Here is a 14,851-nt window from a genome sequence, read left to right on the forward strand (position 1 = left end):
TTAATATCTCATTGGATATTTCGCCATCAGTTCTGTGCTAGAGACAGAGAATTCATTGGATTGATAATTAAGTTTAAATGATCAAAATCTACAGAAACTTGCACAAATAGCTTGCAATGCCTCGAGGGTACATATGTTTATCCCTTAACCAATTTCATTAAACAGATCAGTTGATCATTATCAATACTGTCAAGGAAATCTCTCCCTTGATATTGCCCCTTTGCTCTTGCCTTATCAAATCTTTTCTATCATAATGTGATCACCATTCGCCCCTTCTATGCTGGAAGGAATGTAATTCGAGTTTATGAAACCTGTCCTCAAAGTCATGATGATGACTTTGCTATCGCCATTTTTTTTATTTTGTAAAGATTATTTGCAAAATCTGTCCTTTAAATGTAAGAAAAATGCTGAATTCTTTCTTGATTGTGAAATTGCTAATATTTAAATTGAAATACTGATAAAACTGCTTCAGATTTCTGACAGGGGGTGAGTTTTCTCGATCTGGTTCACTGAGTGCTCTGGTTCTGAGGAATGTTAAAGCTTTGGTTTACTTGCACAAGTGTTTATTGGCCAGGATTCCAAAAAATAGTAAATCTGGGCCAAACATGCCTATGGCACAAGTATGCCTTCGCCAGGAGGGAGGAAGAGAAATATTTTTGCCAGGGGCTTTCGGATTTACTTCAAAGTTTAAAGTTCGAAGTAAATTTATCATCAAAGTACATATATGTCCTGATATACCATCCAGAGATTAATTTTCTTGTGGACATTTACAGTAAGCACAAAGAAACAACAGAAAAAGCAAAATAGTGATAATTAATAAATACGAACTAGATATCAAGAACATGAGATGAAGAGCCCTCGGAAGTGACCCCATAGGTTGTAGACCTACGCATTAACAAAAATAAAAGATTTTTGCTCTTAATTGAAGGAAAATTGTCTCAATGCACCATAGGATATTTAATAAATGGTTTCAATAGTGGGGAGGATGCAACTTCCAGGACAATTCTCAGGATGATAATTCAAAGGTTTTGTTGGAGGAGGTGCTAACTACTCCTCCTTGGAATACAAAGCTATTTGTCAAAGCTAACTCAGTGAAAATTATCGCACATAACTAACTGAAATGTCTGAAAATATTTCCTGACCACACCTATTTTGAAAAAAATTCTCTGTTCCTTCTGCTGACTCTTCGATATGGTGAAGGGAATCGATGAGATAGTCGAAAGGTGATTCCACTTCTGAGGGCAAAACTAGGAGTAATAAGTTAGTAATTCCAGTAAGAATTTAGGAGTATCCTCTTTGTCCATAGAGGGTCGGAATGCTCGAACATGGGGGTTGCTGAGGTGAATAGCATTGTTGCTAGATAAGGAAAAGGAGAGCTGGGTAAGAGTAAGGTTGCAAGGCAAAGAAGGATAGCATTAGGCAGAATTTCCCAACCTGGGGTCCACAGACTCTTGCTTAGTGGTATTGGTCAATGGCAACAAAGGCTCAAAGGTTCATTTTTTTGTCATGTACAGTACAACTCTGATACTTGGCTTCTCCACATAACCATTTAATACAGAAAGAAGAGACATCAACTCCCTACCCCCAGCACGAAAAGGAAAAGAACAAAACTCACAGGCCCCCAAATCCCCCCTCCCCCACAGCAAAAAACAGCCACAATAGCAACCACTGACCCCCCTCAATCACAGAACAGTAACACTAACAATCTCCAACACCCTCACCCACAGAAAAGAGCAGCAATAGTATCACCAAAACCCCAAACACCCCCCCCCCCAATTTACAGACTAAAAGTGAACGGATCACCCACTCACCAATCATCCACAAGAAAGGAAACACTGGAAAACTGAAGGAAACCAATGTACAGTCCAATAATCACATAACTCTCAAATTATGGGAAATATCTCTTTGTCTGCATACACGAATAGCAGCCGCATGAACTCACTCCTTCCATAAAGAGAGACCGCCGACCCAGGTCCGAACACTGCTGATCAGCAGCCGAACATGCCAATCTGCTGACCGTCGTCGTCCATTGGGAGCCATCGCTGACCCCCCTGCAGTCACCTCAACACTTCAACTTTTCGCAGCTTTGAGATGGAGTCGTTTCTGACCCTATACCTCATCTTTTCCTTGAGTCAGCTTGTGGTATTAGTCCTTTTCACCCCCCCTCACCCCCCCCCCACCCCACCTCACATCTCTGGTCTCCACAAAGCAGCTTTCAGGACACAGCGCTGGATACTTTGAGTTCCAAACTGCACGTCACAGGCTCCAACAGTTACTGTAACACAAACAAAACAAAAAAAACAAGCAGAAGGCATAGAAAAAGTGTAATAATTGGAGAGATTGACTATCTGGAAGACGTTGCAATGAGGAATTATGGTTCGCTGGCACCAACTTGACCAGAAGTCATAAAAAAAGCTGGCATAAGGATAGATGTGATGCAGGCTTGTGGGGATTATAAATGCTGTAAAGATCAAATTACACAGGTATATGCACCAACAACAGATGGAACAAATAGGGATATAAATAAATTCTATGAAGAGCTTGAACAAGCAAAGGATGGATGCAGATCTCAAGATATTGTTATTGTCATGGGAGATCTAAATGCTCAAGTAGGACAAGGTGCTGATGGAAATACCATAGGAAAATTTGGACAAGGGGAAAGAAATGAAAGAGGTGAGAAATGGGTAGAATGGTGCAAGATGAATAATCAGGTCATTATGAATACCTACTTTAAAAACCATCCAAGATGCTTGTGGACCTGGAAAAGTCCAGGTGATAACACCAGAAATCAAATTGACTTTATTACTATAAACCAGAGATTTAGAAACTCAGTGACTCAATGCCAAACATATCCAGGTGCAGACTGTAATAGTGACTATAACTCAGTGGTATGTCATGTAAAAGTAAAGCAAAAAACTAAAGAAGCAAAAACCTGAACAATCCCTTGACTACTTGCAATTAATTAAAGAAGAAAACTTAAGACAAAAATTTACCATTGAAGTAAGGATAGATTTCAATGTCTAGAAATAGAATCTGTTGAAGATGATAGCAATCATGTAGAAATGAAATTTAACTCTCTAAAGGATCCCTTGGTAGAATCAGCAAAGTCAGTGATTCCTAAAAAAGGAAAAAGCACAAAGAATAAATAGATGGCAGATGAAATCAAAAATCTAATGGAAGAAAGGAGACTGAAGAAAGCAAATCCTATAGAATATAAGTCCTTAGATAAAAAAGTTAAAAGCTTATGTCAAAAAGCCAAAGAAGAATGGTTAAACCAGGAATGTGAGCAAATAGAAAGAATCCCTATTACTGATCCAAAAAGGTTACATTAACAAATCAAGAATATCACTGGTAAAAAACTCCTCTGTTCTTCAGGTGGATGTTTGAAAGCAAAGGACGGTACCATTATCATTGGAAAAGATGAGATTATGAACAGGTGGACAGAGTATATTCAGGAATTGTTTGAAGATGATCGAGGCAAAAAAACAGAAATTAAGAAAAACGTTGAAGGTCCAAGTATTTTAAAATCTGAAGTTCGTAATGTAATAAATAAGATAAAGAAAGGAAAGGCAGCAGGACCTGATGAATTAATAATAGAACAAATTATCGCCCTTGAAGATTATGGAATTGAAAAAGTTACTGATTTAATCAATGACATTTATGAGACTGGAATAATAACAGAAGAGATGAAAAAATCAGTATTTATCACTCTTCCTAAGAAACCTGAAGCAATAGGATGTGAATTACATAGGACCATAAGTTTAATGAGTCATATCACCAAGGTACTTTCAAGAATTTTGATGACAAGAGCTAAAAGTAAGATACAAGCTGAAATAGGTAAAGAACAATGTGGTTTTGTGAAAGACAAAGGTATAAGAAACGCAATATTGATGTTAAGGATACTATCAGAACGAGCTATTCAAGTGCAAGAAGATTTGTTTGTTTGTTTTATCGACTACACAAAAGCATTTGATAAAGTGAAGCACAATAAGTTATTTGAAATATTACAGAAAACTCTAGATCTAGATTTGAAAGACCCCTGCCTAATCAGAAATCTGTACTGGGAACAAACTGCTGGTGTAAGAATAGATGGTGAAGTGCGTCAGTTTACGGAAATCAAGAGAGGCGTTAGACAAGGGTGTGTTTTCTCCCCTGATTAGACAAGGGTGTGCTTTCTCCCCTGATTTATTTAATGTGTACAGTGAAACAATATTACAAAAATAAGAGACATCTTGGGAACCAAAGTTAGCAGTGAAAACATCAATAGTTTCTGATATGCAGATGGCACTGTGTTAATTGCAAGTACGGAGGAAGAACTACAAAATTTAATTGATATAGTTGTAGAAGAAAGTACAAAAATGGGTCTATCTATCAATTACAAAAAGACAGAATGTATAGTGATATCCAAAAAGAAGGAGAATCCTATCTGCAGGCTGAGAATAAACGGGGAAGACATAAAACAAGTACAGAACTTTTGCTACTTAGGAAGCTGGGTGACATCAGATGGCAGGTGCGACTTGGATATCAAAAGAAGAATAGGGATGGCAAAAGACACCTTTATGAGAATGAAGAGTATACTGACCAATTCTAAACTAGGCATGACAACCTGCCTCAGAGTACTGAAATGTTACGTTTATCTAGTTATGTTATATGGCTCAGAATGTTGGACGATATCTATTAACAGGAGCAAACGAATTGAAGCAGCAGAGATGTGGTTTTTGAGAAGGATACAAAGAATATCACGGACGAAACAAATATCTAATGTGGATATCATAAACAGAGCAAACACTAAAAGAGAAATAATGTATGAGATCATGAAAAAGCAACGTAACTTCGTTGGACATGTGATTAGGAAAGAAGAGTTAGAATGGATGGTAATTATGGGAAAGATTGAAGGGAAGAAAGCAAGAGGAAGACAAAGACAAATGTTGATGACAAACCATCTTCCGTCCTTGGACTCACTTTACACCGCACGCTGTTGGAGTGGTGCTGCCAGGATAATCAAGGAGACGACCCACCCAGCCAACATATTTTTCGTCCCTCTTCCCTCCGGGAGAAGGCTCAGGAGCTTGAAGACTCGTACGACCAGATTTGGGAACAGCTTCTTTCCATCTGTGATAAGATTGCTGAACCGATCCTGACCCGGATCTGGGCCGTACCCTCCAAGTATCCGGACCTGCCTCTTGGTTTTTTTGCACTACTGCACTTTCCATTTTTCTATTTTCTATTTATGATTTATAATTTAAATGTTTAATATTTACTAATTTTTACTATTTTTAATATTTAATATTTGTAATCCAGGGAGCAGGAAGCGCAGAATCAAATATCACTGTGATGATTGTACGTTCTAGTATCAATTGTTTGGCGACAATAAAGTTTAAGGTATAAAGTATGATGGAGACAGCAGCCAGAGGACTGGAAATGAATACCAGTGAATTGATCCACTTGACCCAAAACAGGAGTGTGTGGGCCATGGCAGTCAAAGCTCAAACTGGGCATGGCACCTGATGATGGTGATGACGAAAGACCAAAAAGGCTGATTAGTCTATATTTGCTGCAAATTCTATGCTGTTCAATGTAACTCATAATGCAGGTAGTTTCTCTGTTACTTCCATCCAAATAACTTTTTTCTATTAAGGCTAAGAAAGTTCTTGAGTATAACTGGCAAACTATTGAACTGACATACAAAACAACCCCATGTCTTGGTAAAAATTGCATGGCAAAATTCTAACAGGGCATTGCAACAGCTTGTGCTGCAGCCACAGAAGTGTGGGCAGAGTGTACACTCAAATGGGCATACCATAGAGTCAAAGTTAAACCAAGAACTAATACTTCAGCAAACAATTGGGAGATGATGAAAACAATTGTTATTGATTAGTTCAAATATAAAACAACATTTCAGGGCACAGTGGCTCAAAAATTACTTCGCATGAAGCTGCATTTGAAAGTACTCTTAACACCAAGTAAAACAATATTATTCACATTTCCGTGCATCTAAGCATTCAGAGCAAAATCCAGTCCTCATCTTTTAGGCAAGATTGCAACTAGCATTAAAAATATTTTCTTAACATGAAACTCCTCCAAATGATGTTAACAATAGTGAAACCATATCTTCCAGCCACAATGTCCTTAAAAATCAAATAATTTACTAATAGAACATCAGCTTTTGCTTGCCCTGTCTCCCCGGAACAGTGCTATTTAGGGACAGGTTCTGGCACATCAACTGGCTGCCATTCCCCTCTGGGATGGGAAGGTCACACAGGCTCCACACTCAGGGTGGAAAGAATTCATCTCCTTTTATCAAATAATCAGAAATGCAGCTTTCCCCAAAGTGCAGCTAGTCAGAGAATATCACTATGTGTAGAGACAGCTGACAATGTTCAACCAGAAAAAAAATTGACTGATCTTGAAAGGTTTGCACGGCCCCTTTGCACAAAGAATACGCCTCCTGTAGATACGGTCTTTCAGGTGTCTAGGTGCACACTTCCTTCTTTTGTTTATTATTACAATATATATTCTTCATGCTGTTGCATCACTTTCCAGAGCTGGGAGAGTGTTTGAATAATGTATGTATGCTCCTGGAAAACTTGACTGCCAAAGTCAAAGGTGAGATCACATATTTAACTGTCTGTCTTTATAATGAAGTTGCTTTTGGAATCTATGTGATAGTCAAATAGTGCAGCAGAAATCAGCTACATGCAATAAGAAATTCAACATTACATCTAGATACTGACAAGACTTTGCACTCAATAGATACTCCTGGAGGAAATCTGTTCAAGGGAGATTGTGTTGCACAAGAATGGCTTCTGCTGTGCCACAGAGAACAAGTGGCAGCTGTAAAAGGAGAGATGCAACAACCAGAAGACCCAAACACCCACCACACCCACCACTTACTCTTGCCCACACTGCAACAGAATATGTGGACCCCTGATCAGCCTCCACAGCCACCTGAGGACCCACCAATAGACAATCCCTTAGGGAACATCATACACAGCTCCAGTGATCACTCTACTGCTATATAGAATCAAAACTAAGTCAAAGTTAACACTACCTTAATTTTAGGAATCTATTTCCTTGACACAGCAGATTTCCCCTCATTTTTATTAGATGCAATTTCCTGCTTTAAAATAATTATTAATGGACTTCCGATGCCACATGGATAAAAACAATAGTTGACATAATTGTCTATATCCTTTGAAGCCATTATGTGGATATTTCATGTGACAAGTTTAATCTAAAAGCTTTTAGACTTCTTTAATGCATCCAGCTGTTACATCCCTTTAGCCACGGCAGATAACGTTAAAATAGGATTATTAGTCTTATGATTTAAGAGTTATTGTAACAATAATCCTTAAGGTATTATTCAGTTGCAGAGCTAAAATATATTCCACATACTTTCTTAAAATTGATGAATACTTTTTCGTCTTCACTATCTTCTTTCCTAAAAGAGAGGGAGATAGAAAACAAAAGACAGAGACATAAATTATAGCATTAAGTCTACAGATACAGGTAAATGAGGAACTATATTCTTAGACCAAAAACATTCATCAGCATTGTGAAAGGATTGGAATCCAACTTCATGAACTAGCCAAAAGGTGACAATTAATCTATATTTTAGAGTTTTCTTTGGATACTGTGGATAACTGGGAAGCAACTCCATAAATATTTCCCTAAACCAAGTAGGTTGGCAAAGAAGGATTCATGGACAGAAGTTCTTAGGTGCAGGAGACCTTTAGAAAAAAACAGAGTAACGTGAGCCCAATTAATTCTTACTGCTTGACCCTTATATACTGTTGAAGTCTGTAAATTAGATGCTTTCAGAAAAGCATTTACAAATGGAGAATGGATCCTAAACATGTTAAAAGATCGCATGTCAGGAAACAAATATAAATACCTAATTTAGGTTGTGAATAGCAAAACAATTAAATCATGATCTAAAAGCAAAGAGACTACCATAAATCTTTTCCACATTAAAAGCTTTTTTTCTCAATAACTGGAATATGTCGATGAAATCTACTACTATGTCAAAGAAAGCACTATAGGACATTAGGAGCAGGATTAGGCCATTTGGCCCATCGAGTCTGCTCCACCATTCCATTATAGCTGATTCATTTTTCCTCTCACCCCCATGCTCCTGCTTTCTCCCCATAACCATTCATGCCCTGATCAACCAAGAATCTATCAACCTCCCCCTTAAATACACCCAATGGCTAAAGAAATTCCATCTCATCTCCATTCTAAATGTACGTCCTTTTATTCTGAGGTTGTGTCCCCCGATCCTAGACTCCCCAACTATCGGAAACATCTTCCCCATATCCACTCTAAGTTTCTCAACATTTCATTGGTTTTAATAAGATCACCCCTCATTCTTCTCAATTCCAGAGCCATCAAACACTCCTAATATCATAAACTTTTCCTTCCCAGAATAATTTGTTGTGAACCTCCTTTGAATCCTCTCCAATATCAGCAAATCCATTCCTAGATAAGGGACCCAAAACTATTCACGATTCTCCAAGTGAGACCTCGCCAGTGCCTTATAAAGCCTCAGCATTACACCCTTGCTTTTATATTCTAGTCCTTAGGGAATGAATGCTAACTTTGATTTTGCTTTCCTCACAACTGACTCAATCTGCAAGGTAACCTATAGAGAAGCCTGCACGAGGACTCCCAAGCCCCTTTGCGCTTTGTATTTTTGAATTTGCTGCCCGTTTAGAAAATAGTCTGTGCTTTTATTCCTTATACCAAGGTGCATGGCCATACACTTCCCGGCACTGTGTTCCATCTGTCACTTTGTTGTCCATTCTCCAAATCCATCTAAGTCCTTTTGCAGCTTCCCTGTTTCCTTAACACTACCTGTCCCTCCACCTATCCTTGTATCATCCACAAACCTGGCCAGAAAGCCATCAATTCTGTGATACAACTCACTGACATACAACTTAAAAAGAAGCGGTCCTAACACCAACCCCTGTGGAACACCAGTAATCACTGGCGGCCAGTCAGAAAAGGCTCCCTTTATTCCCATTCTTTGCTCCTTGCCAATCAGCCAATGCTCTATCCATGCCGGTGTCTTTCCTGTAATATTGTGGGTTCTTAATTTGCTAAATAGACTCAAGTACGGCACCTTGTCAAGGGCCTTCTGAAAATCCAAGTACACAACATCCACCAGTCTCCTTTGTCGGTCCTACTTGTTATTTCCTCAAAGAATTCCACTAGGTTTGTTAGGCAAGCATTTCCCTGAAGGAAAACCATGCTGATTTAGGCCTATTTTACCATGTGTCTCCAAGTACCCCAAAAGCTCATTGTTTACAATCCACTCCAACATCTTTCCACCCATTGAGGTCAGGCTAACTGGCCTATAATTTCCTTTTTGCCTCCCTCCCTTGAAGAGTGGAGTGATATTTACAATCTTCCAGTCCTCCAGAACCATACCGGAATCCGGTGATTCTTGAAAAATCATTAAAAATGCCTCCACAGTCTCTTCAACCACCTCTTTCAGAACCATGAGGTGGAGTACAACTGGTCCAGCTGACTATCTATCTTCAGACCATTTATCTTTCCAAGCACTTCCTCTCTATAATAGCAACTGCACTCACTTCTGTCCTCTGACACTCTCAAACTTCCCATACTGCTACTGTCTTTCACACTGATGTCCAATGCGAAATGCTTATTCAATTCATCTGCCAATTCCTTGTCCACCCCTCCACCCCGCTATTACTTGCCAATTTTCCAGTGGCCCAATATCTACTTTCACTTATCTTTTATTCTTTATATATTTGAAAAAAGCTTTTTTGATTTCCTCTTTGATATATTGGCTAGCTTACCTTCCTATTTCATCTTTTCCCTCCTTATGATTTTTTCAGTTGTCTTTGGCTGGTTTTTAAAAGTTTTCCAGTCCTCTAACTTCCTACTCATTTTGCTCCGTGATACACCTTCTCCTTTGTTTTTATGTTGGCTCTGACTTCCTCTGTCAGCTCTAGTTGTGTCATCCTGCCTTTAGAATATTTATTCATCTCTGGTATGTGTTGTTCGTCCTTCGCAATCGAAGATGACCATGGCTTCAAAGTCAAATGGGAGATTGGTGGCTGTGGGTCCGGAGGTGACGAATGAGGCCAATCCGGGCCCTGAAGGCTCGCCCACATGTGGGACACAAGTGAGTGGGTGCTGTCGTGGCAGTGGATGCTGCTCGGGCCTTGCGCACAGCACGCTTTCGTTGCGCCTCGATGATGCGCCTGACTTCAGCTGCACGGGCTCCTGTGGTGATCTTGCTGCGCCAAGCTGGACAGTCAAAGACAAGCGTCTCCCACATGTTTATGTCGACACCCAGACCTTTGAGGGACGCTTTGAGGCAGTCTTTGTAACGTTTCTTCTGCCCCCCGACTGAGCGCTTGCCCTGACACAGTTCTCCGTACAGCAGCTGCTTAGGCAATCGGCTGTCTGGCATTCTGACCACATGTCCAGCCCACCTGGCTTGGGCTTTCAGCAGGAGGGTGTAGACGCTGCAGAGCCCAGCTCGTTCCAGGATTTCCGTGTCGGGGACTTTGTCCTGCCACCTAATGTGGAGGAGTCTGTGGAGACAGCTCAGGTGAAAATGGTTGAGCTGTTTGGCGTGTCTGCTGTAGACAGTCCAGGTCTCGCTGGCGTAAAGGAGGGTGGTAAGGACCACTGCACAGTAGACCTTCAGCTTGGTGGTAAGGCTGAGTCCTCTCCGCTCCCAGACGTTCTCACGGAGTCTCCCAAAGGCAGCGCTGGCTTTGGCAATCCTGTTGTTGACCTCAGCGTCTATGTTCACTGCGCGAGAGAGTATGCTGCCCAGGTAGGTGAAGTTGTCGACTGCCTGGAGGTTCTGGCCCTTCACCGTGATGCGCGGCTCCTGGTATGGCTTTCCTGGGGCAGGCTGGTACATAACTTCGGTCTTTTTGGTGCTGATAGTGAGACCGAAGTTGTTGCAGGCTTGTGAGAAGCAGTCCATTTCATGCTGCATCTCCTGCTCTGTGCTGGCGTTGAGTGCACAGTCATCAGCAAACAACAAGTCTCTGATGACAGTCTCTCGCACCTTTGTAACTGCCTGCAGGCGCCTAAGGTTGAACAACCTGCCCTCAGTCCTGTACCTGACGTGGATTCCTTCTTTGTAGTTACGGAAGGCATCTGTCAGCATGGCAGAGAATACCATACTGAACAGAGTCAGGGCAAGAACGCAGCCTTGTTTGACGTCATTTGTCACTGGGAAGGCCTCCGACTCGTCGCCGTCATCCAGAACTTTCACCATCATACCGTCGTGGAACTGCCGGACGATTGTGATGAACTTGCTGGGGCAGCCAAACTTCTCCATGATCTTCCACAAGCCTTCTCTGCTGACCGTATCGAAAGCCTTGGTTAGATCGACAAAGGTCACGAAGAGGTCGCTGTGTTGCTCCTGGCATTTTTCCTGGAGTTGGCACGCAGCAAAAATCATGTCCGCGGTCCCACGTTCAGCACGGAAGCCGCACTGGCTTTCTGGGAGCAGATCTTGCTCAGGATGTTGGAGAAGGCGGTTGAGCAGGATGTGGGCCAGAATCTTCCCCGCAATGGACAAGAGGGAGATGCCTCGGTGGTTGTCGCAAGACTGGCGGTTGCCTTTCCTCTTGTAGATGTGGACTATGCTGGCATCTTTCAGCTGTTGCCGGACCTGTCCCTTTTTCCACATGGACTGGAAGAGAACAGTCAGCTTTTGCATCATGACAGGGCCTCCTGCTTTGTATACCTCAGCAGGGATTGCATCGGGTCCTGGCGCTTTGCCACAGGAGAGTTGCTTCACTGCCTTCCTGACTTCATCTACTGTGGGGAGGGTGTCGAGGTTCTTGTTGATCTCTACCTGGGGCAGGCGGGCGATGGCCTCGTCGTTGATGTCGGCAGGGCGGTTAAGGACGTTGTTAAAGTGCTCAGCCCCCAGATCCAGAATCTGCTTCTTCTCTGTCAGCAGCTGTGTCTCATCGGCGTTGAGGAGGGGTGAGGAGCCGGAGGACTGAGGTCCGTATACAGCCTTAAATGCATCGTAGAAACGCTTTATGTCGTGGCTGTCTGCATAGCCCTGGATTTCATCGGCCTTCTTGCTGAACCAGCTGTCCTGCATCTCGCGAAGTTTTTTCTGCACCTTTCTTCTTGCGTTGGTAAAGGCATCTTTCTTGGCTAGCGACATGGGGTCGTTCTGATGCACTCTGTAATGTTGATGTTTCTCCATTAGTAGTGCCTGTATTTCTTCATCATTCTCATCGAACCAGTCTTGGTTTCTTCGGGTTGCTGGTCCGAGATGTTCGAGGGCGGTAGTGTAGACAGCGTCTCTGAAGGCCGTCCACTGTCTCTCAACGCTGGCCCCGTCTTCCTGTGGTGTGTCTGGCAGTCTGCCTTCAAGGTCATCGACAAATTCTTCTGCAACCCTGCTGCTTTTCAGCTTGGAGACATTCAGCCTCTTTGCAGTCTTCTGCCCTTGGGGTCTTCTCATGGGCAGAATGCGAAGCCTGAACTTGGACACAATGAGGCGGTGGTCGGTCCAGCAGTCGGCACCACACATGGCTCTCGTCACTCTGACATCCATCCTGTCCCTCTTCCTGGTGATGATGTAGTCAATCAGATGCCAGTGCTTCGAGCATGGGTGCATCCATGACGTCTTCTTACGGGTGGGTAGGCGGAACAGGGTGTTGGTGATGACAAGGTCGTGTGTGGCACGTCTTGAGGAGCAGAAGGCCGTTGTTGTTACACTTGCCAGTGCCGTGTCCTCCAATGATCCCTTCCCAGGTTTGGTAGTCTGTCCCTACTCTGGCATTGAAGTCCCCGAGAACGATGAGCTTCTCTGACTGTGGGATTGCTGAGATGAGGGCGTCGAGTTCTTCATAGAACTTGTCTTTAATGTCATCTGGGTTGGTCATGGTGGGAGCGTAGGCACTAATCAGCATAGCACTCTTCTTGTTTGCAAGTGGGAGCTGAAGTGTCATCAGGCGGTCGTTGATGCTCTCTGGGTGCTTGGTGAGTTTACGGGCGAGGTTAGAATTGATGGCAAATCCCATGCCTGCTTCTCGTCGTTCAGCGCTGCTGCGACTGCTCCAGAAGAACGTGTATCCACCACTACGTTCTGTCAGCTGGCCCTTGTCTGCTAGGCACGTTTCGCTGAGAGCTGCTATGTCCACATTGTAGCGAGCTAGCTCTTTTGCAACCAGTGCAGTTCTTCTCTCTGGTCTGTCTGCCTTGACGTTATCTCGCAGAGTTCTCATGTTCCATGTGCCAAGGTTGAGCACCATCACTTTCTTCTTCACTGTTGTAGGTCGACCGCTATGAGGGATCCCCACCAGCCGCGGTAAGCTGGCCAGGGTGAAGTGAAGCAGACTATGTTTGAGGCACCTTTTCCAGCCCCTTCCTCCATGGAGGTGAGCAGAGCGATCCTAAAGAGGGCTGCTCAGACACCCAGGGGGCTGCCGAACTCAACTGCTGCTTCGGTCCAGTAGAGAGCGACCCTATGCCCTGGGCCGCCTGTGTGCAGGTTTGTGACGACAGCTTCCAGTGTATCCGTACCTGCTGCTTCGCCGCTCCCCCATCGCCACAGGACTTTAGGTTTTGCGTTGGGTTTGAAGTCATGACTTGTGCTTGACTTGGATTAAAGTGAGGGAGAGTTGTGCAGGTCGTCAGCCTCACTCTCTCGTCCCGGCCTATCTGGACCCAGTGGCAAGACATAGTCGAGACGGCTGGAGATAGGTCAGGATGCAGTGGATGGCCAGCAGTGTTCTGTGTGTCTCACTGTGCCCTCTTAGCGCTCCACGACGCATTGCTGAGAATCACCTTTCTGCCCGTTGAACCAGTGATGGTTTCTTCCGCGCAGTCCGCCGAATCCAGGCTTCACACGCTAGGTAGACAAGCCCTGAGTGTTGTGGGTCTACGGCAGTTCTTGCGGCGTGCTCGCAAGCCTCCCTACCCGTTGTTGAGCATCCTCATCTGCCTTTGCAGCCGTTGGGAGATGTCTCCTCTTCCGCCTGCTCCGCCATTGGGATGATCACCTTGGTTACTGGTGGTCATGACGAGCGGCAGACCAGCTCCAGGCCTCGGGCCTCGCCCCCTCCGCCCGCCGCCGCCTCGCACTGGCTGCAGGCTGCCGACGGTGCAGTGGCGGCAGCCGGCCCAGGGCCAGGCCCCGGCCTCAGCCTCACCATGAGGCGGCATCCCCACATCGGTCCAGCCTGCTGCACCAACTGCACTGGTATGTATCCATTATTGCACCTTCCAAATTGTTCCCAGAAACCTGAGCCATTGCTGTTACACTGTTATCCCTGTTAGTATCCCTTCCAATCAACTTTGGCCAGCTCCTCTCTCGTGCCTCTGTAATTCCCTTTACTCCACTGTACTACTAATACATCTGACTTTAGCTTCTCCTTCTCAAATTGCTTGGTAAATTCTATCATATCATGATCACTGACTCCTAAGGGTTCCTTTACCTTAAGCTCCCAAATCAAATCTGGTTGATTACACAACACCCAATCCAAGATAGCTGGTCCCCTAGTGGACTAAACCACAAGCTGTTTTAAAAAACGATCTCACAGGCATTCTACAAATTTTCTCCCTTAGGATGCAAAATCAACACCAAATTAATTTCCCAATTTACCTACATATTGAAATCCCCCATAACTATCGTAACATTTCCCTTTTGACTTGCATTTTTGATCTCCCACTGTAACTTGCAGCCCACATCCTGGCTACTGTTCGGGCCCCTGTATATTAATCCCTCAAGGTCTTTTTACCCTTGCAGTTTCTTTACTCTACCCACGATTCTACATCTTCCTATCCTATGTCGCCTCTTTCTTAGGACTGAATTTCATATATTACCAACAGA

The 14,851-nt window shown here is 43.5% G+C and overlaps 1 protein-coding gene across 1 annotated transcript; it reads right to left on the reverse strand.

The window, feature by feature from the left end:
- Window positions 1–7,699: 7,699 nt before the first annotated feature.
- Window positions 7,700–14,184, reverse strand: LOC140200938 (uncharacterized). Its single transcript, XM_072264583.1, is given in 5 exon segments — window positions 7,700–7,730; window positions 10,464–11,623; window positions 12,491–12,698; window positions 12,700–13,332; window positions 13,940–14,184. Coding segments are annotated over 5 exon segments (2,277 nt in total).
- Window positions 14,185–14,851: the final 667 nt, after the last annotated feature.

This window comes from Mobula birostris, chromosome 7, assembly GCF_030028105.1.
Source record: "Mobula birostris isolate sMobBir1 chromosome 7, sMobBir1.hap1, whole genome shotgun sequence".
NCBI classification, from domain to species: domain Eukaryota; kingdom Metazoa; phylum Chordata; class Chondrichthyes; order Myliobatiformes; family Myliobatidae; genus Mobula; species Mobula birostris.